At 38.9% G+C, this 21,729-nt stretch overlaps 1 protein-coding gene and 1 long non-coding RNA gene across 3 annotated transcripts; one reads left to right on the top strand and one right to left on the bottom strand.

Moving 5' to 3' along the window:
• The first annotated feature begins 1,784 nt into the window (after positions 1–1,784).
• LOC26528060 lies at positions 1,785–21,716 on the top strand. Of its 2 annotated transcripts, XR_001449462.3 has the most exons (3): positions 1,785–1,923; positions 3,394–3,579; positions 21,665–21,716. It is a non-coding gene; the product is annotated as an uncharacterized LOC26528060 (long non-coding RNA). The 2 variants fall into 2 exon arrangements; XR_004363932.2 differs by lacking the exons at positions 1,785–1,923; positions 3,394–3,579 and adding an exon at positions 7,032–8,804.
• Positions 14,157–15,665, bottom strand: LOC6577586 (nascent polypeptide-associated complex subunit alpha). The gene has a single exon (XM_002003505.4). The coding sequence runs from the start codon at positions 15,400–15,402 to the stop codon at positions 14,515–14,517; it is 888 nt and encodes a 295-aa protein (XP_002003541.2). The 5' UTR covers positions 15,403–15,665; the 3' UTR covers positions 14,157–14,514.
• Positions 21,717–21,729: the final 13 nt, after the last annotated feature.

Raw genomic sequence — 21,729 nt, 5'->3', positions numbered from 1 at the left:
AAGAAAAAATTAGATGGTGGAAAATACGAAAATTTATTAACTAAAACCAACAAAATTTACACAATGAATAAAATAAAGATTTACATAAAATGTAAAAAATAAAATGTTGAGTGTTTTGATGGTCGAATAGAGATATGAAAATAATTTTAATAATAATATACAAATCTAGAGAATATCGATGTTATTGAACATTTGTTCTTTACAGAGCTTGGATAATTTATAAAATATTTGTATATATCTTAAGTAGCTTTGCTAAATCGATAAGCTGGACTTAAAGTTTTCTTCCAAGAAGTGAACTTGGACTCAATTTTATTAGTTTACACTTGGCTTATATTTTCTTTCCAATTTTGCTCAAATTTTATTTATTTGTAAATTCATCACAAGACTTGCTATTAACTCTTAAATTCCAATCGATTATCAATTCGTTAAATTTCAAGGCATTTTTATTTATATGCATTCGATGATATTACAAAGCTTTTTATGTTTTTTGTTCCCCCATTTTAAAATATCCTGAAAAATGCTCGCATTTAATGCGACTCCCTAAAAGTAGATACCACTTTTTGTACTGCTTCATTTTGTGGCAAGACAAGCAACAAAAACAACAGCCTGTTGCGCCTGTTAAAAAGCAAATGGCGTAAGTTAAAGCCAAAAAGCCAACACTTAGCTGAGCAGCTTAGACATTGAGCATTGATCCCCCCTTTAGAAGAGGACAAAGCCGGAAACGAACAAAGCGTGGGAAACTCATTAAAATGGCATTAAGTATGCAGTTGGGTTTTATCGGGTGCTAAAATTAATACGCTACACGCAGCTATGCCAAGTGGCGGGTACGCATAGGGATTAGCACCTCATGTCAAAGCAGAGCAGAGCAGAGTGAAGGAACGAGGCAGCGCAACAACAGAGCTCAGAGCGACGCGTTGGCATATGAAGAAGCACACGGTCACTGTCTGGGCCTCTGCCTTCCAGCGAAGTGGCGCCTCTGCTTGGAAGCTCGCCGTTACACACATTATTTCTTTCTTTTGTTCTTCGCATTTGTGTTTTGTTTTTGGCTTCGGCAACAGGCTGTTGGCGAAGCTTTTGGCTCGCGCACGCGTTGCGCTGACACACTAACACAGATGCAGCGGGGCTGGCGATTGGACAGGCGCAGTTGCCAGCGTTGCGACGCGTCGACGTTGCGCACGAAAGTGAAAGCTGCGCCTTTCAAACTGTTGCGCTCCGTAAGCTTCGCTGCAAAATCAATAACAGTTAAGTGACAGCCAAAGCAAACAGCTGTCAACCTACGTCAAACGTCAGCGGGTGGTTAGCATGCGCTGGAGTAGCGCAGCCAATGGCATATGGAAACTGCTCAGAAGTTGGTCATTAAAAGATTTTCCAGGAATAACATTATCTAACAATCAATCAAAACAGCTGCTTGAATTCCCTTAAAATCTCGTTTCACAGCAGCTATGCCTACTATTTTTGCCAGCATTGTATAACAATTGACATTTAAACTTCAAAGTGGCGTAATAAAAAGTAAAAGGCAGCGGGCTTAAAAGCTCGCTGTGAGCTTTTGCTTGATGGCGCGTGTGCCTAACCTACAGCACATAGCAAGAGGAGAGCTAACCACACACACACACTCACACACACACAGTGGCAAACAAGCAGATGTGCGTAGGAATTTGTAGGCAACAAACTGCTTTTGTTGTATGTAGCTTTATGAGAGTGTGTGTGTGTGTGTGTGCGTGTATGAAACTCCGAAGCGGCAGCGCCGAGCCACAAGCAGCGCTGCAAACGAACGGTAATTTCAGTAGGACAGGCAGTCCTTCGACTGACGGTCAACGCGAGCAGCCACCAAAAAATTTAATAAGCAGCGCCCCAAAAGAATTCACCGAGCGAGAAGAGAAGTGTTTGAAAAGAAAATTTGTAAAAGCTTATTTAACGTTAGATGTGCGTATATTTAAATATGTATATATATTTTAAAATCTATAGATTCGCACATTAAATATTAACCGAAACATTTATGGACTCAGTATATAATGAATTATATTAACGCAGCGAACGGTTGTGGCCGAATGAGCTTTCGCAGCGACAGTTAAAAAGTTTTTTTTTTTTGTTATTTAAAAGCGAAAGCGAAATGAAAATTTGACACTGAACTTCACGTAGATACGTGTAGTGTGTGTGTGTGTGTGTGTGTGCGTGTGTGTGTGAGTGTGCGTGAGCGCTGCGTAGGTGTGCATGTGCTAAATGATAAAAATAATTATACAGTCAGCCCAGAAGTGTGCAGCAGAAAGTGTTGGACTCAAGCATATGGCGTGCTCTTGTTGCTATTTTTAAAAGGAAGCGAAGAATGGCAAAAACCGCAACAACAGCAGCAACAGTGACGTGCAGTTTAATTAGAGAATTTATGTGACTGTATGTGTGTGTGTGTTCACAAACAAGCGACAGCATAACGGACAATTTGTGCAAACACAAGAGCAACAACAATAATGGCCATGCCAACTTGTCCCATGTACACACACACACACGCACACATAAGCATACAATGTATTCGTGTTGTGTGTGTGTGTGTCTATGACAGCAGCGCCCGCTTATTGCGTCGCCATACGCTCTCACACTCTCGCGCTTTACCTCGCTCTCGCTCTCGCTTGCTCTTTCGCTCTGTGTCTCTGTCCGATGTGGGCGTGCGATAGGTTTTTACCTCTGATTTTTCTTGCTGGCCGCATCAAAAGAAATGCAAACAAGCTGGCAATATCGGAGAGTGTCATAAACATTAACAGCGCGGCGCCTTCTGGGTAATTAAATGTCCAGGTTCGGGTTCCGCTACACGCGCCTACTCTCACGCCCATTTGCACTCTCTTTCTTACAACGCCATCAACGTCATCATGAGCCTGCAAAACACCTGCGGGTCGCTGCCAGCCCACACACGAATATAAATTGAAGCACACACACACATACTCACACATACATAGACACCAACTCACTCATTCACTCAGAAATCGAATTACCGGCGCTCTCACAAGTTCACTCATTGGCTTTCACACTCTCGCTCTCTTTAGCTACTGCTCTCTACCTCTCTGTCTCTAACTCTCTCTTTCACACACACACACTTGCGCTGTCTCTTACCGAAGAAGCAGCAGAACATAAAACTCATTTGGCTTAGGACATCGAGCGGGCGGTGCTGCTGTCGTCAGTCGCTGACGTTGTTTGCCTCAAAAAGAAGTTGTTGCTGCTGCTCGCCCACAGGCCACAAGCCACAAGCCATCAGCGCGAAAAATAGCGAAATAACGAAAAAGCGAGAAAGCAAAGAACAGTTTAAGTTACAGTTACAATTACTGTCGCAGCGAATTTGTTAATGGACATGGAATAGTCAAACGCAAATGCATCTATATATGTATATGTGTGTGTGTGTCTTTTCAGCTAGCCAATTAGTAGAAGTCCAAGAACTAAAGTCAAGCCAGCCAGCCAAACAACCGCAAGAAACCAATTAAAACAACAGCAATAATAAACAACAACAACAACCACAACAATTTGCATGTCTTCGTTCATTTGCGCTGAATATGATATAAAAAACTACATGAGCAACGCGATAAATGTCAAACTGAGGTAAGTTGCATAGTAAATAGAACAATTTCATTAAGTATATATATACACATTTTACATATACATATATACACACATATATATCTAATATGTGCTTGTAAATGATTTTGCATGGTACAGACTAAGTAATTCGACCTTTACTTTGTGTGCTTGTGTGGCAACAGGTGCGCCCGCTTTCCTGCCAGGCAGCTAGCTAGCACTCACACGCCATCTGCCGCTCGAAACTAGAAATGCAAAATGCAAATAGCTAACAACGCGTCAATTAACAACGCGTGCAGGCTTTTAGTAAATAAATTATACATGTATGCTATACATTTTTGCATTAATATTCATATGCACACATATATATTCGAGTATTCTTTTAATTGGTCGAAAATACAATATACCAAATCTTTAGTTGTGAATAAATAAATAGGCTTTATATATAGACAAGTCCCACTGGGTATAGTATAGCCCTCCTAGTACAAATAATCGTGAGTCAAGATAACATTTAATAAACTGGCTCGATAGGATAGTCACAGTTCGCACACGCTAATATGTATAATAATAAATCATTTCAATATGAAAAAATATACATAAATAATAATAAAAACATTTTAAATTAAATAGTCAACTTCAAATTTAAACTAGACTAAAAAATTGTTTTTATATATATATATATATATATATATATGTATATAAACAATTTTTTAGTCTAGTTTAAATTTGAAGTTGACTATTTAATTTAAAAAAAAAAATATATATATATATATATATATATTTTTTTTTTTTTTTTGTAATTTATACATTTGTTTTACCGGCAATTTAATATAATATTTATTTATTTATTTGAAAAGCAAAATTAAAATAAAAAAAATTAATAAAATATATAATTTTTCGGATATCATTAATAAATTAATAAAAAATTAAATTTGTTTTCTCATTTTTAATATATTTAAAATATACAGAGCGTGAACAAATTTAAAGCCTGCAGCAAATTACATAAATGCTCTCCATATTCTGTACTATTGAGGCAGTACTGTACATTACGTCCCCAGACACGCCTTCTTTCACCTGCTCCATAAATCCGCCCAAATCCCATTTGCTCTCTTTACTCGTTTTAAATGGATTTGGAGTAAGGAAAAGAAACATCAAAATTAGCTTTCGCATGCCTCTCCTTTGGGCTCTGAATTTTAGATAAGATTTGTATTTTTGTTTGAAGATTGTTAAGGTTGGCCCTTGGGCACGACCATAACATAACATTGTTGAAAATGTTTTGGGAATCAAATGTTTTTCAATGAGCTTCAAAAGAACACAGGTCTGCCAGCTTAGCATAGACAACTTGCAGCTGTGGTTGTTATGATGGCTGTGTCTTACAATCAGTTGTAATGCATATAATATATATCCTTTAAAACCTTTAAGCATGTCTTTAATCTAGCTCTTAGTATCCGTTCAAATTGAAGTTTGTGGGTCGCTTAATAATTTGTAACGCATAAAAGTATGCAACACATTTTTTATTTGATTTGCTTTCATTGGCAAACGATTAAAATAAAGCAAAATTATTTTTGTTTTCTTTTCTCTGCATTAGGCAGAGCTGACTACATAAAATTACTATTATTAGCTAAATGACAGGCTCAAATTTAAGAAAAAGTTGTCACTCATTGAAAAGTTGTCGCAGCTGTTGGGAGCTTTCCATCGTTTATTGGCTCGTTGCAATGGAAACTGAGTCACGTGCTCCGGATTTTGGACAGATCAGGTGGCAGGACATGTGACACAGTGTGACTCAAACACTTATTGCCCTACAGGCAGCATCTGTCGATGTCGCAAACGCGTCTTTTGCAAACTTTTTTGTTGTTAGTTGTTTGTGCCTAGGCTGTGGCCCGTGGGTGTTTTTCATGTACTTCATTTGCTTTGATTGAACGCTGTTGACAACTTCTGGCTGTGAGGATGTGTGGCTGTGTTAAATATAGCACAACATTTCTATTCTTTGGAGAAATATATATGGCTTCATGTGGTTATACATTTGAGTGTGTCTGTGTCACAGCGAGAAATTCATTTTGATTAAGACTTATGTAAACAAACCCGGAAGCTGTGCCACAATTCCCCCGTCGCGGCGACACTCGCTATATAAATGAAACGCAAATATTTGTGCGTCAACACTGAGGCATATAAAAAAGCAATTCATAAAATCTCACACATAAAATTTACTAAATAGGTCCACCTAGAATAGGCGGAAAAAAGTACATATATTCATATATATTTATATATTAAAACGAAAAACTTATGAGAAACACTTTCGCTCCATAGTTGAAAGGATCCATAAATTGTTAGCCCGGCGGCAACATAAATATTTAACAGCAGCAGTAAAAGAGTTTCAACAAAATTTATTTAATGAAATAAAATAAAACGAAAAAAATACAAAAACTAATAAACAAGATTATAAAAACTAAAATTAAAGAGTTGACAGAGCTTATGAGCTTGAGAAATTTTCATAGAGCTACAAATATTTAAATTGTTTAATTATAAAATTATGTTTGTTAAGTTTCGTATTTTTATTTTTTTTTTATTTTACAAAACTTTTTTTTTTTTTTATCACATTTTTTATTTATTATTTATATATTTATTTAATAGTTTGACTATATTAATGTTTTATATTTTTATTTATATGTTATATACTTTTCATATTACGTTCTTCTTTGATCTCTATCATTAATTGTTGCTTAAGTACTTCATCTGCTTTATTCAAATAGATTTCGCATCGATGAACTTGTGTGGCATTGAGGTCACATTTATTGAACTATAATAATTTTTATCAATATTAAGGTAATATTCCATGATACGTACTTAACGCCGACGTCACAACGGATCTAAAAACATATTTGTCTGCTATTAGTAGTTGATTTTGCGGATATATGTCGAATAGGGCATTCTATTTAATGTCTAGAATATGCCAGAAATAATTGGAAATTCATATGCAGTTCCAGTAACTGACTAATAAATGAGAGTGCTAAGGTCTCGAAGAACTACTAGTCCTATAGTTTTATATACATATGTAGCATGAAACTACTTGCACTCGTTGGAAGCGCCATATTTTTCTTGCATATGCACACATGCTTACACTTGTGTCCCACTTATGCTCTCGAAACCACTCTGAAGGCTCATTATATACTTATCGACTGCAGTCTCTTGCTCGCTGATTAAAAGATCTCGTTAAATGTTTTCTTAGTCTTCTTCTACGTGTCGAATTCTAATACACCGACTTTAGGTTTTCTAATCATATAAGTGTAAATTGAAAAATGGTATTCCAGAGAGCTCTATCGTATCGTATCGTATTATATTCTATTCCAAACATATTGGAGAGCGCCTCATAACTGTATCACCGTTTACATTATGCATGTACGATAAAATCCCTTTAACAATGTGGTTCTGAAGCCCAATTTGCGTTGCCCCAAAAAGTACGCAACATAAATTAACCAAATTGAATATCTAATCACTAAACAGTCGTGTATTTATCTCTCATATATTTGTTGACTCGCATCAAATTGAAAACATTGATTAAATAGTCCATTTCTATGATATGAAAAGCACAAGCTGCTGCCCGAGGCAATAAATTATCGCTCGATATGGCAAGGGCTCTAGGGCCCGTAGCCTGCTCCGCTGCCCCCTTTCTATTTGCGGAATTATTAATGAAACTGGAGGCGGCAGGCGTTGCATGCAATTAATTTAAAAACTAAGCAAATATTAATCATAATTCCCGCACGTTTGCGAAGTCCGACTATATTCTTTGGCCCAATGCCACCAAAGAATGGTTATGCGAATGGAATTGTAATACAATGGCGTCATATGGCATATTGCACAAACCTCAACGACAGCGACAACGACAATGTCAATCCATTTACTTAATGAAATTTCAAGTCTGATTCGAAACTAACCCCCCAGCAAGGACTACTGAAGGGGTGGGCAAGTGGGCTACTGCACTGTCGCCCCCAAATCACATAAGTTATATGTGAGCCAAGTTCATTCATAAAAGGCGTCGGCAGCCGAAAAATAACAAAAACAACGCGAACAAAACAGAAAAAAAATCAATGTGAGGAGCTGGGGTTAGGGGTTTTCCCTACGCAGGCGCTGCTTCTAAAACAAAACTGTGCCTAAAAATAGCTGACAAATGTTAAAAACATATCAAATTTATAAACTTGTGCAGAAAAACAAGTGGTGTTCGGCCTAAAGAAGGAAACGGTAGGTGAGGGGAGGGAAGGGATTGGAAGATGGAGCTGGGTTGCTTGGTTTGTGGTTTAGTTTTTGATGGGCAGGCTTAAAGGCGAAATTTGTGTAAAAAGTAGCAAAACATTTTGTTGAATAATCTTAAAAGAAAATGTGGCCAAATATAAAGAAGATAGCAGGGGGAGATAGGCAGAGGCAGGGGCAGGGACAGCGGCAACCAGAATGTTCGCGCTGTTGCTATTTTTGGAACGAAACCCAAAAGAACGCAAGCAAGAGTAGGGAGAGAGAGAGTAAGAGCGAGAGAGAGAGATAGTTAGCGAGCGAGTGAGTGAGCGAGAAGGCAAGCCTCACACTGAAGACAGGCGCCAATGTTGCTGTAGGCAGCGCCCCGCCTCCTACCATACAAGCAAGCTGGCACGCATTGCGTGGGCATGAAAAGCTGCATGACGCGAGCTGACGAAGCTCAAAGCTTTTTAGCGTGGGCGGCGCTGTCGACGCAACAGGAGTAGCAGTTAATGCAGCTAGCAGAGGCAGAGCAGAAGCTTCACACCAAAAGCTTTGCCCACACACACACACATAGAAAGACACTCGTTACCCCTGTCGTGCAGCTGGAAAGTTGGAAAGCATCACTTCGGCTCACGACGCACATCGCTCGTGTGTTGGCCGTCGTGCCTCGGCTGGCTGTGCTTCGGCTCGTGTGCGTCTACCTGATGCACGCAGCGAGCTGGCGAGTTCAGTTCAACCTGGTGAGCGCAGCGTGTTGAACGCTCCGCAATGTGTTGAGCGGTTAAATAAGAAAAGTGACGCCTACAACAAGTAGGCAAAATTCCCAACTAGTGTTCTGCGACAGCTAATTCAGCGATTGGCGTTCGAGTGTGGCCAGCTCCGCTCATTGGCTGTGTGACATCTTCAGCTGCTGCCGCTGTCGCCGTCCCAGTCGCTGTCTTTTGTGGCAACATATGGCGCACAGCATTGATGCCCAAAATGCAGCGGGCTTATCATGAGAGCTCTGCGCACCATCAACTGTGGTAAGTCACGGGCGAAGCTCGAAAAGAACAAACAACAAAAAATAATAAAATAAAACCAACCGAAAAAAAAACTTATGAAAACTTCAATGAAAAGTCTGAAAACTTTGCAAATTTTGGTGCAAAGCCAAACTTTTGCGTTACTTCCGTTTGACTAAAAAGGGTTCTCTATTGCGCCCTCTGCGCTGAAAAATATGCTACGAATTTGTGCAGCATATTTTTATGCAAATTGTGCGCGACGCCATCTTTTGCGATCTGCACTGACATTTTTATAATGAAATATATGATTATGAATAAGAATTGTATTTCCAATTAAAATGCAAATGAAATTCACTTATTATATAATTACCTGCTGAAATTGTGAAATATGATGGAAAATTAAGGCAAACGCACATCAATCGCATTATTCATAAATTAATGATAAAATTACGTATTCATTATATGAATGAGACAGCAAAAAAAGAGAAGCAAATATCAGCAAAACATGAAAAAATTCCCACATTTAATGCATATCAATGTCCTGTTATCAAGCAGATAAGAAACAGCTATAGATACAGTTACAGTTAAAGTAATAGCTACAGATACAGACACACACACACACACGCGCACACACACTCACGCGCACACACACTCACACAAAAGGTGAGATGCAACTGTAGTCGACAGTCAGATGGGGAAATCTGCCTCTGCAACCCTATCTCGAGTCTCTTTTACAAACTGCGCAATTTGTTTTTGGAAAACGCGAATGTTGATTTCCAATTGATATGCAGTTTTCCTCCTCCTGCTGCTGCTGACCAATTACAGATACACAAAAGCACAGATACAGATTGCGAAAATTCGCCAGGCCTGTCAACGTGCATATTAACAAGATTAAAAATAAATGCGAGTTCATATCTCACATTTCATTTTATTAATGCATTTTTATTTAAATTTTACGCTCGAAAAAATATCATAAAAAATATAAAACATTGCGCAGTCAAAATTTGCTGCGGGTAAAATAAATATACATGTATATATATACAGATAGATAGATATTTATATATGTATGTATTCATAAATGCGCGCGTGTGCAACATTTTGTTGCAGTTGCCCAGGACAACGGCAGCAACAGGAGCTTTCACAGGACTCGCTGCTTTTGTAAGCGGATTTGACAGCGCCAAAGCGGATCCCAGTTTGTAGCTCAGGATGTGCACAATTTCCATGCAGCTTGCTTTCAAATTGAAAAATGTTCTCCAAGCTGTTTTCTTCTAATTTGAAAATGGGTTGTGTGAGCCTCTGATGTGCTGAAGCACATACATACATAAAAAATTAAAAAAAAAAGAATATACATATATATATATCTGTATATAAAACTAAAACATAGTCAGCAACAGCTTAAAAAGCAGCTCGCACTATTTTTAGCTCGAGTTCTACACAATTTCCTCTTATTGGCTAAGCCATTAGGCTTAGTTAGCTTAGCTAGAGAGCTCGAGCTATAAGTTTTCATTAAATAAGTTTGCGCTTTTTTAATGAAATAATTGCCAATTTTATGCTAGAAATATTTTTTTGTAGATACTAAAAATTCGTTTATTAAAAAATCAATTTAAACAAAAATATATAAATAATAATAAAATATAATAAAAAAAATAATAATATATTTATAATAAATAATAATCAAAATATATGTATATATATTTTACGAATAATTATGAACTTTTTTAGCAAGCTAATTAATGATTTTATATAAGAATTATTTTTAAAATTGTACAAGAAATCGAATAACATAATAATATAATAAGCAATAAAAACAATAAAAAAATATATAAAATATGTTTAATTTTATGGATAATTTTTACATACTTATGTAAATCAGTGGTCCAATAAGTATGTTTATAAAAATTTATAAAGACTCAAGTGGAAATTTCTTATTTCATTGAAATAAAATTCGCTGAAAAGCGAATTTTCAGCAAAAAATATGATAGCTCTTTCAATTTCCACTGAGCTACAGAATCGAGTACATTTCAGCACAAAGGAAATGCACAAATAGTCAAATTGAAAAGCCAAAGGAAATAAAAAAAAGAATTTGTGCTTAATATGAAATCCGATTTTATTGCAAAATTCCCAGCTTAATCAAAAGCTGAGTAAAGGAAATATTAGAACAAAGGTCAACGGTTGGGCTCTCGTTTTAATTTGAAGTCAAAGTAAAGGCTTTATTAAAAGGGATTACCTCATGCAGTGAACGGCTGTAAAACAGCTGGAGATAGTCAAGCAGATTATGGGGCAAGGGGCGGCACACAAATCATATCCAATTGCCACATTCAGCTGGCGGCCAGAGCTTATCTAATTGCTTTTCATTTTCCGCACAACGGAAATCCCTTTTCATTTTCACGTTGAGCTCAAAAAATGAATTGTATTTAAACACGTACATATATATGTATTTATATAGAAAGTGAACTGTATATATGTATGTACGTAATTGCGTATATTTGTATGAAAGTCAATGTCAGACAAAGGCAATTTGTTTTGCCCGCAAAACGTTGACCGGAAAGAGCCCTAAATAATCCTCGTAGATACGCAGCTGTCGTTGTGTGTGTGCTTGGTCGAGTGCTCGCTCGATATGCACAATAATTTGGCACCGAAGAGCTCTAAAGTGCCAGGTGGGCTCATCTACCTGCTGCCAGTTCCACTTGAGGCTCAAGTGTGCAACCTTTGACCCGCAGCATTGTGATTAGCTCAGCAGTAAACGAATATTGAAGTGGCTTAAGCCCCAGCCACGTTCTGAATGATGAACTGCCTCCTGGTCTGGCAGCCAGTGAAGCTGCATAAGAATGTTATATAAATGGTTACACTGAGAGAAATAGACACATAGATTTCCGATATTTATCTCTAATAAAAACAACACTTTATTTATTTGAAATTTTGGAAAATATAAAAAACTTTGTGTTTGCGTTTACCTGGATTTTATTTTGGTATTTCAGCGCTGAGAATTTCGCTCAAGAATTTCTGTCCTCGTTAGCCAAATTTGAACAATACATGCCAGATTGCTGTGAGAACTGTACTTTCTGTGCTGCTCCACTTAGATTGCAAGCTCTTGACAGTTCTTGTTTCATGCTCGGACGCACCGCAACTGACAGCCACAAGCTGCCGTCCAGACGGAACATAAGGCGAAATCCTTTGCGGCTGTAGTCCAAGAAATACGCAAGTAAATCAAACGTTGAAAAACTAAAGTCCGCAACAGATTCGAAATATTCGGCAAACTCTCTAGCAAAAATTCTTTTTCTCAAAGGTAAGAGAATTTCATTTTAAAGACGGCCGCAAAACGAAAAATAGGTAGAACAATTTTTTCGACCAGAAAAGCCACAAAACTTGAAATTGTTTGTAGAAAGTTGCAGTCGTTAGTTGGCAGCTGGAATTGGCGCGAGGGCCACACCCACACACTTCATTGTTTCTGGCTACTTAAGCTGTTTACTCAACCGTAAGACGTGCGCCATGTGGCCAGGTGATGCCTGCCACGAATTGCCACCTTCCACCCATCTACCCATCCAGCCATCTGCCACCATTGCCACCATGGCATCTGCTGCAAAGTTTGCCGCCGCTGACTGCGGACTGTCAAATAAATTTGTATTGCGAGCGCGTCCTCAAAACACTGATTAAAACTCTGCGCGGCCAACTTAATCAATTTCCGCTTCAATTTACAATACGCCAGCAATAGAATTAAGAGTGTTGCCAAGCTATTTGCTTGATTACCCTGTAAAAGTGATTGAAACAATGATTGCGTAAATAATATAAATGTAAATCAATAAATAAATCTCCGACGCTTTCAGAATTATATTGCGAGTAAATGAATTGGTTGAATAAATAAATATTCATGATGACCAACAGCACGTATACGTAATATCAAATCATTTAATTTGATCCACAATCATGATGCATCTATTTTGGTCCTTGCCAGTCTTCATTTTACATTTTATTATCCTGAAATATCAAATTCATCAACTAAAATGTGCAAAAGCTATCCAAAATTATAATAATCATTGTTCAATGGGGCGTATGTGTATTTTTTCGTGCATGAATTTATAAAATTTTTATAAAATGAGCAAAGTCAAGCATCAACGTTAAAGATTTAAATATTTGAGATAAAAATATTTTAAATTTGCCATCGTAACGTATACGTAATATCGTTAGCCATATGAATATAAGTAGTCCAAACTGTACTCAATCGAATTGCCTACAGGGCATTAGCAAGTCGAACATGCCACAGAAATATTGTCGTTTTATTTTCGGTAATTTTCACTCGGTCGAAATTGTTGAACGTGCGCTGGGCCGAGGTGGGCTGGGTTAGGCGGGGCTTGACTGGGGCGCGGTACAGCGGCACAGCGAGTGCTGCCACAATGCAAAAACTAAAGTCCTTTTTACGGCTGCTGACGACAGCTGCAAATTGAATGAAATTAAGCCGAAAGTTAGAACCCGCCATTTATTAAGTGGCTTTGCTCTCAGCGCTCGCAGGACGACTGCTTGCCTGGCGACAGGATGTCAAAAGAAAGCGAAGCCGTCCGCCAACAAAAGCCATTTTAATTGAATGAATACTTATTCAGCGAGTCCTTCTCAATGGCACCTGGCAACAGGAGCAACAACAGCAACAGCAACAAACAAACAAAAACCTCAACCAACTGGAAAGCTGATTACTTACACCCAGTTACAATACAAAATAATGAAAATGCGCAAGACGAAAACTGAAGGGAAAATCGCCTAGATAACAAAGTTGAAAAGAAACGTAACAGAAAACTAAAGCTGGAGTTAAGCAACTGTGCCAGAGCAGCTCAAGGATGAAAGCCTCACAAAAGACAGTGAAACAGAAAAATATAATGCGCCGAGAACGAGTTAAGATAAATGACATTTCGGCAACAGCAAAATGTAATACAGAAGTCAGTTGAACAGAAACTCTTTCAGTTGGCAAGTTGGCAACAATTACCTGCAACTGTTTGAGCCAAATTCCAGGAACTAGTTCACAAGAGGCTAAGTGAAAGGTGGAATATGAAAATGTGTGAGGGAAATTTCAGATTTAACGCATTTTTGAAAGGCCTGTAAAACTTAAAATTCGAATGTGATTACTAGGACTGTTATGGCAGTCCTGAGTGATAAATGGGGTGGATGTCAAATCCATAGAAGAGGATCAGACTAGGTTTATGTGAGTAGGCCTCAGGCTCGTCTTGATTAAATCTATTTTATATACGAGCCGGCGCTCAAAGCGTCTCTAACCCCGACATGTTGATGCATGTTGCTCGTGAAAAGCCCAAGAACCAGGCAGCATATGATTCTGAATTTTTGATTATATTCACACAAGCCGTTGCGTGAAATGAATTAAAATAAAATTAATTAAATGATCAGATGGAACTGATTTACTATTTATTGATTAGACATTCGATTTAATATAAAATTAAGGCTAACTTAAGTTAAGCAATTGACTACTGAGCTACTGAGATGATATTATTTATGAAATAAAACTGAACTACATAGGCTAGAAAATAATATGACATCTGAAATGCCGATGGAGAATGCAGCGGGATCAACCCCAGGCAGAATGTTAAGGCAATTTCCGTTCGGCTAATCAGTTCAGCAATTATTCAAAATTCTCTAATCAATTGGTAACTGATACCAAATTTGAATATTTTTTTAATTGACACTTCAACTGCGACACTTTAGAATTAAAAACAAAACGCGCTGCAGACGGTGCTTAGATGTCCACGCCCACAGTCAGCTCCATGATGGCATTGACCACATCGCTATTGTGCTTGATCAGCGCCTTGATAGCCGTGGAGCGCGTGCAGCCAGCCTGCATTTGCACCAGCTCAATGTCCTTCTCGTCCAGTGCACTGCCCAGTGCCTCGATGTCCACCTCCTCGCCCTCGTGGGCCTCCAGGAGGTCATCGCTGCCATCCTTCTGCATCTGGGGTGTACGCACATTCACGTCGTTGATGTAGCGTTCGGCTGCTTGGGCGGCAGCCGCATTCGAGGCATTCTCGACGCGCACCTCGCCGAAGCAGATGAGAGTCTTGCTATTGGGATACTTGAACACCTCCGGCTGATCGATGCACAGCAGCACATTCTTGGCCTTGCGCATGGTAACGCGCGAGACATTTGGCACCGGCTCCAGGTCCAGTTTCATGAGCAAGCGACGCGCTTTCTTCTCGCCTCGCGAATATTTTGGTATCGAAAATATCTCTGGCGGCCCATCCGGCGACTGTTTCAGTTGCTGCAGTTCTCTTCCGCCTGCTGCGCCGGCGGCTTCTTCTGGCAGCGAATCGGGCGCATCGTCACTGTCAGAGCTGTCCGAGGCAGAGGAGCCGGAGCCAGACGATTCCTGGCTCTTGTACTTGCCACTTGGCGATGCCTGCAGATTCTCCGCCAGAGTCATCAGATTCTGCATATTGACGGAGCTCAGATGTGGCTTCAGATTGGAGCTCTCAGTGCACCTGCCTTTGACGCAGCAGCCAGCGCCGCCGCTGCCGCTGCAACAGCCGTGGTTGTTGTTCTCTTTCTTGGCCGCGTCATCAGCAGCGGCCTTGGCTGCGGCGGCTGCGGCAGCTGCGGCTGCTTTTTTCATCTTTTGTTTTTTGCCCATTGTCAGCCTGCTCTACTCACTAGTTTCGGCCCCGAATATATTGACGAGCGGCAATTTGTTATAACATAAAGTTTCCTTTCACAAGCTACAAAATTTGTTCGTATGATTCATGAAATTTCTTTTCCAAATGTAAGTAAGACTTCCCTTCGAGCAGTTAATGCGAAGATTTTCAATAATAATAGAGAAAAGCAAACTTTGTACGTGAAGTTGGCTGCGCTGACAGCAGTGTTAGTAATGCTGTGTAGTGTTGGAAAATGAATAATAAATTTGTTAAAATGTGACATGTTATGAAATGGGAAGCAGACTTTTGTTGACAGCCTTTGAATGATTTTCAGTCTAGTGTTGTAAAATAGTGTTTGGATCTGTTGAACGATTAATCATGCAGGGATGCACGCTGTAAGCTAGCCCTAAATAAAATAGCTTTAAGTACACGTTACTCAATTTAGTTTATAGTAATTTAATAAAAGAAATAAAAGAAAATGATTAGCTTTTACCTTAGTATATACAAAAAGTTATACTATTTTTTTTTATTTTTGTTTTTTTTTTAATGCCAATGGCAAGTTTCCAATTATTTAAGTTAGCCCATTTATTGAACCCTTTGATAATAAGATTAGACACATGCGGCTACCAGCTATCGAGTAAAAGTAATCATTTTTAACCTGTTTTTTTGATGGCCCTAATTGAATTAAAAGTTTTCGCAGCTGCAGTTGGCTAAAGACGACGTCAAATTTGTATTACCAAGCCAATAAAATTTGCGGCTATTGCCGCGAATTTGATTGAAATTGATGATTGAAATTCAGTGGTGGCAACTATCGAGCCAAAAATATGCAAGTCGAGGCCAAAAGCTGCCAATGTGGGAAATGGAAAAGTGGAAAGTGAAAATGCTGCTTGTGACACACTAGTGGGGGGCTGTGTGGGTGGGTTGTGTGGTTTGCTGGCGAGGTCTGCTGCGAGCTGAGTGTGAATTTTAAGCGCGTCGCTTCAGGGCGCAATATGCGCGAATAAAAGCCAAACGGATGTGACTAGAAAGCCAATGGGTTTCGGCTAAAGGGGCAGCAGCAGCCGGAGCAGCAGCTGCAGCAGGAGCAGGAGCTGGGTGGACGGAAGTGGAGCGGAGTGGAGCTGCTGGCACAACAAAAGGCAAAACAGGCCAAGCTGCCTGTGCAGCCGCTTGACAAGCGCAACAAATGTATTTAAAAGTAATTTCCTTGCATTTTAATTGCAGCAATGCTGGCAACGAGGCGTGAGGCAGCCTGAGCCCAGCCCAGTAGGGGCAGAGAAGTTGTTCTACCAAAAAAAAAAAAAAAAAAAAAAACAAGTAAGAACGTTGCAGTCGGGCGTTACCGACTGCGGAATACTCATTCACATCCCATCAACAATTTAGTAGTTAAGTTTCGCTCTAATACTGTAGAATATACAGGCTTTTCCAATTTGCCACGCCCCTAAAGAGGCGTAAAAATTATTTTTGGGGAATCGATAGAGGAGGCTACCAGTAACTCAACTATCCAAATTTGAAGCTTCTAGCTATTATACTTTAGGAGATATAAACTTTTGCGGTTTGCCACGCCCCCTGTGGGCGGACATATATCCGACAAAACTTTTTGGTCTTGGGTGATCAGTCCGAGTATATATACAAAATTTGAGGTCTCTGCCATCAATAGTGTCCAAAATATAGGAGAATTTAAAAAATCACTATATCTTCAGGTCCGATTTGCCACGCCCCCAATGGGCGTAGACTTGTAATTTATCTTCAGACTTTATAGAATCATACCATTAGCTGACGTGCAAAATTTCAGCATTCTAGGCTTACAACTTTAGGAGATACAGTTTTATCCGATTTGCCACGCCCCCAATGGGCGTAGATATATCCGCCATAGCTCGTGATCTTGGGTGGTCAACGCGGACCTACATACCAAATTTCAGCTTTCTAGCTCTTCAACAAACATGATTTCTGGTATATCGGCAAATGCATTTTCCGATTTGCCACGCCCCTAGTGTGCGGATCGGGAAAATTTTAACACTTTATTAATCGGAGATATACACGAGTATGTGTTCCAAATTCTCTAGCTTCAATAGCGCCGAAATAGATTGCGTTCATACGGACAGACGGACAGACGGACGGACGGATTCACTTTCGTGAATGAGTATAAAAATGGGAATAAAGAAGGCAAACATACAAACGCATCGTGACAAATGCTGTGGCAGTTGCGGCTTTTTGTGTGGCATGCGGCAATGCAATAGATTGAAAAGGGACATGAAGCTCTATGAAACAAACTGGCTTAATGCCGCATGTTGCTGTTAACGTAATTAAAAAATAGCCACTACCCATTAGCATTTATTATAAGCGTGGCACTTCTGCTAGATGGGATAGGCCAGTTGTTAGGCAAACTTTTTATTAATTACATTTTTCTCAGTGCTTGCATGTGTTGGGTATGGGTATCCTTTAAAAGCTTTATGTTAATTAAATCTTTTATTAAGAATCGGATGAAAAATAAATAAAAAATTCCTTTGAATAAAAATGTATTTATTAATAAATATATATTCATCTCTTCAAGCTTTTATGAGCTTGGGTCTTCTCAACTAGAATTGGATTAAAAATAAATAAAAAATTTCTATGAATAAAAATTCTCTCATTAATAAGTATATATTCATCTCTTAGCCTATCTTCAAGCTTTTATCAGCTTATGCCTTTTCTACTACTGAACTATCAAAATTCAAGCAGATTATTTACATTATCTAGATTTTTTAATATTTAAAGACATTTTTCAGCTAAATTGCGATTTTTTTTTTATTCCATATTCTGTGCAATAAAATCTTCAATTTACTCCCATTTGTTAACAGTCCTTGAGCCAAAATATTTATGCGCAATGCTAGACAAATACTTTGGATTTGGTGAAGAGCAATCAAATCGAATGATGGGTCCTTAGCTATTTCAAATAAAGCTTAAGCAATCTTTAATGGATCAGCGCTGAGCGAATGCAAGTTAGAGCTTATTTATGGCTCTTGAAAAGAACATTAACGGCACTTCACTTTTTTCAGAATTATAATTTTCTTGTGGTTTTTTACGTTTTCATATTGATTTATCTTTATTTCCTTTATTACTCTTCTTCTGTGTTTGCTGATTCGTTCACAGTGGGTCGATGCTTTTAATTAAAGCGAATGGCAAGTGGAGAGCGGAAGAGGGGGTGGAGGGCTTTGCATATTATAAAGTGAAATGGCGAACGTTTTGCAATTATTAAGGTTTACTGCCCAGGTGGGCTTCTAATTGAGTTGAATTGCCAATGGAAATAAACGGGAAAAGGAAATGGAAAATGACGTCAGGCGCTTCCATTGAATCCGAGTGGGCAGCTAATCAAATATTCCGCCTGCTGGCAATAAATTTCGCATAATATATATTATTTTATATGTATATATATATATATGTATTATTAGGTAATATTATAAAGAGCTTAGCTAAGTTTTGTCGTAAGTTTTTGCGCGGCAGGCAACGGGTGAAATGGGCGAAAAAGAAACTTGGAGTCTAGGCACGTTCGAGCGATGATTAATTATGCCGCCGCATATGTTGCAACGTCATGGGGGCATGCGGCACTGGAGCGCCGTGGGCTCGTTTGACTTATTGAAGCTTAGTTTTGTTTAGTTTTGCCAGCCATTAAGGCTGAGGGCCTGTCGCCCCATCGGGCTGGAGCTACATATATGAAAAATGAACCCAAGACGCGTCGCAATCGCAATCCCACCAAATGTGGAAATCGTAATCATAGCAATGTCCTGGGGAATAACTCTGTCAAGCCAATGGAGTCCTGTTCGCTGCCATTAATCACGCAGCTTTTCCGAAATGATTGAAAACACATCATCCGATATGTCAGCCAGTCATACGCAGTAAAAGATGCCCGACTTGCCTTTGCACTAATATAAGTAGGAGTTATCGCTGCTTCTTGGCTCTGCTTTATTTATTCACAAGAATTTCAAGTTTTGGCTCGTTCAATTGCCATTGGCAATAGCAAATAGCAAACGGAATATGTAATTAGGTCTTTACCCATTTTATACCCCAAATTTTGTATTCCGACCAATTTTACAGACGAGCAAACAAATGAACTTTGGCTGCCATTTATTAGCTTGGCTACAAATTGAATTTCTGATTGGGTTATGGATGCCAAAATCTATTTTCCAACTTTTGCTCATTTTGATTTTACAGCTTTGAATTATTTATTTCAATTTATATTTACACAGTGAACCCATTGAGAGTGAACTGTCAGGGTATGATGTATACTAGGGGAATACATCCTATTTAATCATGAAGCGAACTTTGGTTTCTTCTAATTGCTTCAGTTAGAGATTCAACACTCTTAAGTTAATAAAAACTCCCTCGTCAGCTTTAATAAATGTCGAGGATAATGCTGGCAATCCCACCCGATGGCCACATCGAATTTTGTTTGCTCCTAGTTTTTCATTAATTTCAGATTAATAAACTCACTTTTTTATTTTTTATTAATTAAATTTCAGCTAGATTTTTCATTTTTCTTTGCTCGCAAACTTTTCTGTATCTTGCTGCTTCATTGGGTTCTTTGCCTTTACCTTTTTCTTTGTGCCATAAGGAGAATATATTACATATTTTTTTAATTATGTAGCTTTCACTTAATAGAAGCTTAAATCTGTCGGCAGCTTACATCTGTAAGAGCGCATCCTTTATGAATTTTTGGTGTTCTTAGTTAGCTGTCAAAAAAAGGCAGCTTAACATTTGGGGAATTACTGAAGAATATAAAAAAGAGTCTGCCACACAAACATTTTCCTAGTGAGCGTCGAGCTATAAAAATCTGGCCTTTAATAGTTTTTCTTTTGGGAATTTGTCTGGGCGAGATTGACAGGTAATTTGATTCGCCTTTGTTTTCTTTCTCTCTCTCTCTCTCACACACACTTATTGTTGTGGCCTTTATCAAACCGAGCTCAATGCTTGGACGACATTTGCCTTAAGTCCCGGCAGATTTTGGTGTGTAACCCGGCGACAGCTGCTGATGAGCTGCAGGTGTCGGGACATTGCCCAGTCCAGTGCTTAACAATAACACAAAATATGCCAGGTGAAGCAAAAAAGGGACCCCTGGGTGAGGGAGGCTTGGGCAATGGGCGTGTACAGGTAACGAGCAGCCGTCGCTGTCGGCCAGCTCCATTGAAGCGGCAAGAAAAATCAATTTCCTTTTGGGGCAGCTCGTGGCGCTCGTGGGCAAAATGAAGCCTGACATTTATTACCATATAAACAGCAAGACTTATTTGTAAGAGCACACAAAAGGAGCGCTGGGAAAAGTCCGGAAACTGCAGCGCAACAATACTGAGTAACTGCGCCACGCCCACGCACTCCCCTCCTTCCCCTCCTCCTCCTACACTTTGCACGTATCCGACTTCAAGGATGTGGGCAACTCGTGTATTGTGCATATTGAGCGAAATATTGTATATATACTTGTTTGGATATGTATAAGCAGCGCCAGCAATACCGGAAAGCCCAAAGTTCTCTTTCACCGCCCCACTTAAAATACGTGCAAATGCAATTTTTCGCCCATACATAATGCAGTGGCAGTGGCAGTGGCCGGCCGCACAGTGGTACGAAAATAACCGAAAATCACTCATCAAGCGGATTCCGCGTGTCATCGCGCCGCATGATAAATGTTGCAAATTATTAAGTTTTTAGCCGCATGGCATGAATTTATCATTCGCTGCCGACAGCTGGGCATTCGCGTTTACAAATTATGCCGCAACTGTGATATGAAGATAAATATCTCAGGCTAAATGAATTTCAATGACAATGCCAGTTTGGAGTACTTAAATTTGCATACTAATGCCCAGTTTGAGGTTGTATAAGTATTAACGAAAATACAAATTTGACTGGCTTTTGCTTTAATAACTTTAACATGAACATAACATGTATTGAACATTAACTTAACTTGAGCTAAACATGAACTTAACTTGAAATTATTTAACTTACTTAACTTAACTTTACTTAACTTAACTTAAAGCTAATATGAACTTTTCATGATCTCAACATAAACTTAATATTAACTTAATATGTAGTTAACATGAATTTAACATTAACTTAACATGAATTTTCGTTCTTTTTACTTTACTTCTTGATTGATCCAAGTTCCTTGGCAAGTTTCCATCAGTTTTGTACCACTGTGCAAGTCATAACTTTTCATTCAATTTCTTTCTCAATTTCCGTCAAGCACCCCAATAAGTATGAAAACCCTTTTCGCTCATTCGCTGCCTTATCTTGCAGGTGGGCCGATTATCATGGCAAGCAATGTACAACAACAGCGACAACAGCGGCAGCAATATACAACA

Source organism: Drosophila mojavensis, unplaced genomic scaffold, assembly GCF_018153725.1.
Source record: "Drosophila mojavensis isolate 15081-1352.22 unplaced genomic scaffold, ASM1815372v1 contig_36, whole genome shotgun sequence".
Taxonomy (NCBI): domain Eukaryota; kingdom Metazoa; phylum Arthropoda; class Insecta; order Diptera; family Drosophilidae; genus Drosophila; species Drosophila mojavensis.
This window is presented reverse-complemented; position numbering and strand designations above follow the sequence as displayed.

Excerpts from the sequence above, each read along its gene's own strand:
- LOC6577586 (XM_002003505.4), bottom strand. The coding sequence starts at position 15,402 with ATGGGCAAAAAACAAAAGATGAAAAAAGCAGCCGCAGCTGCCGCAGCC.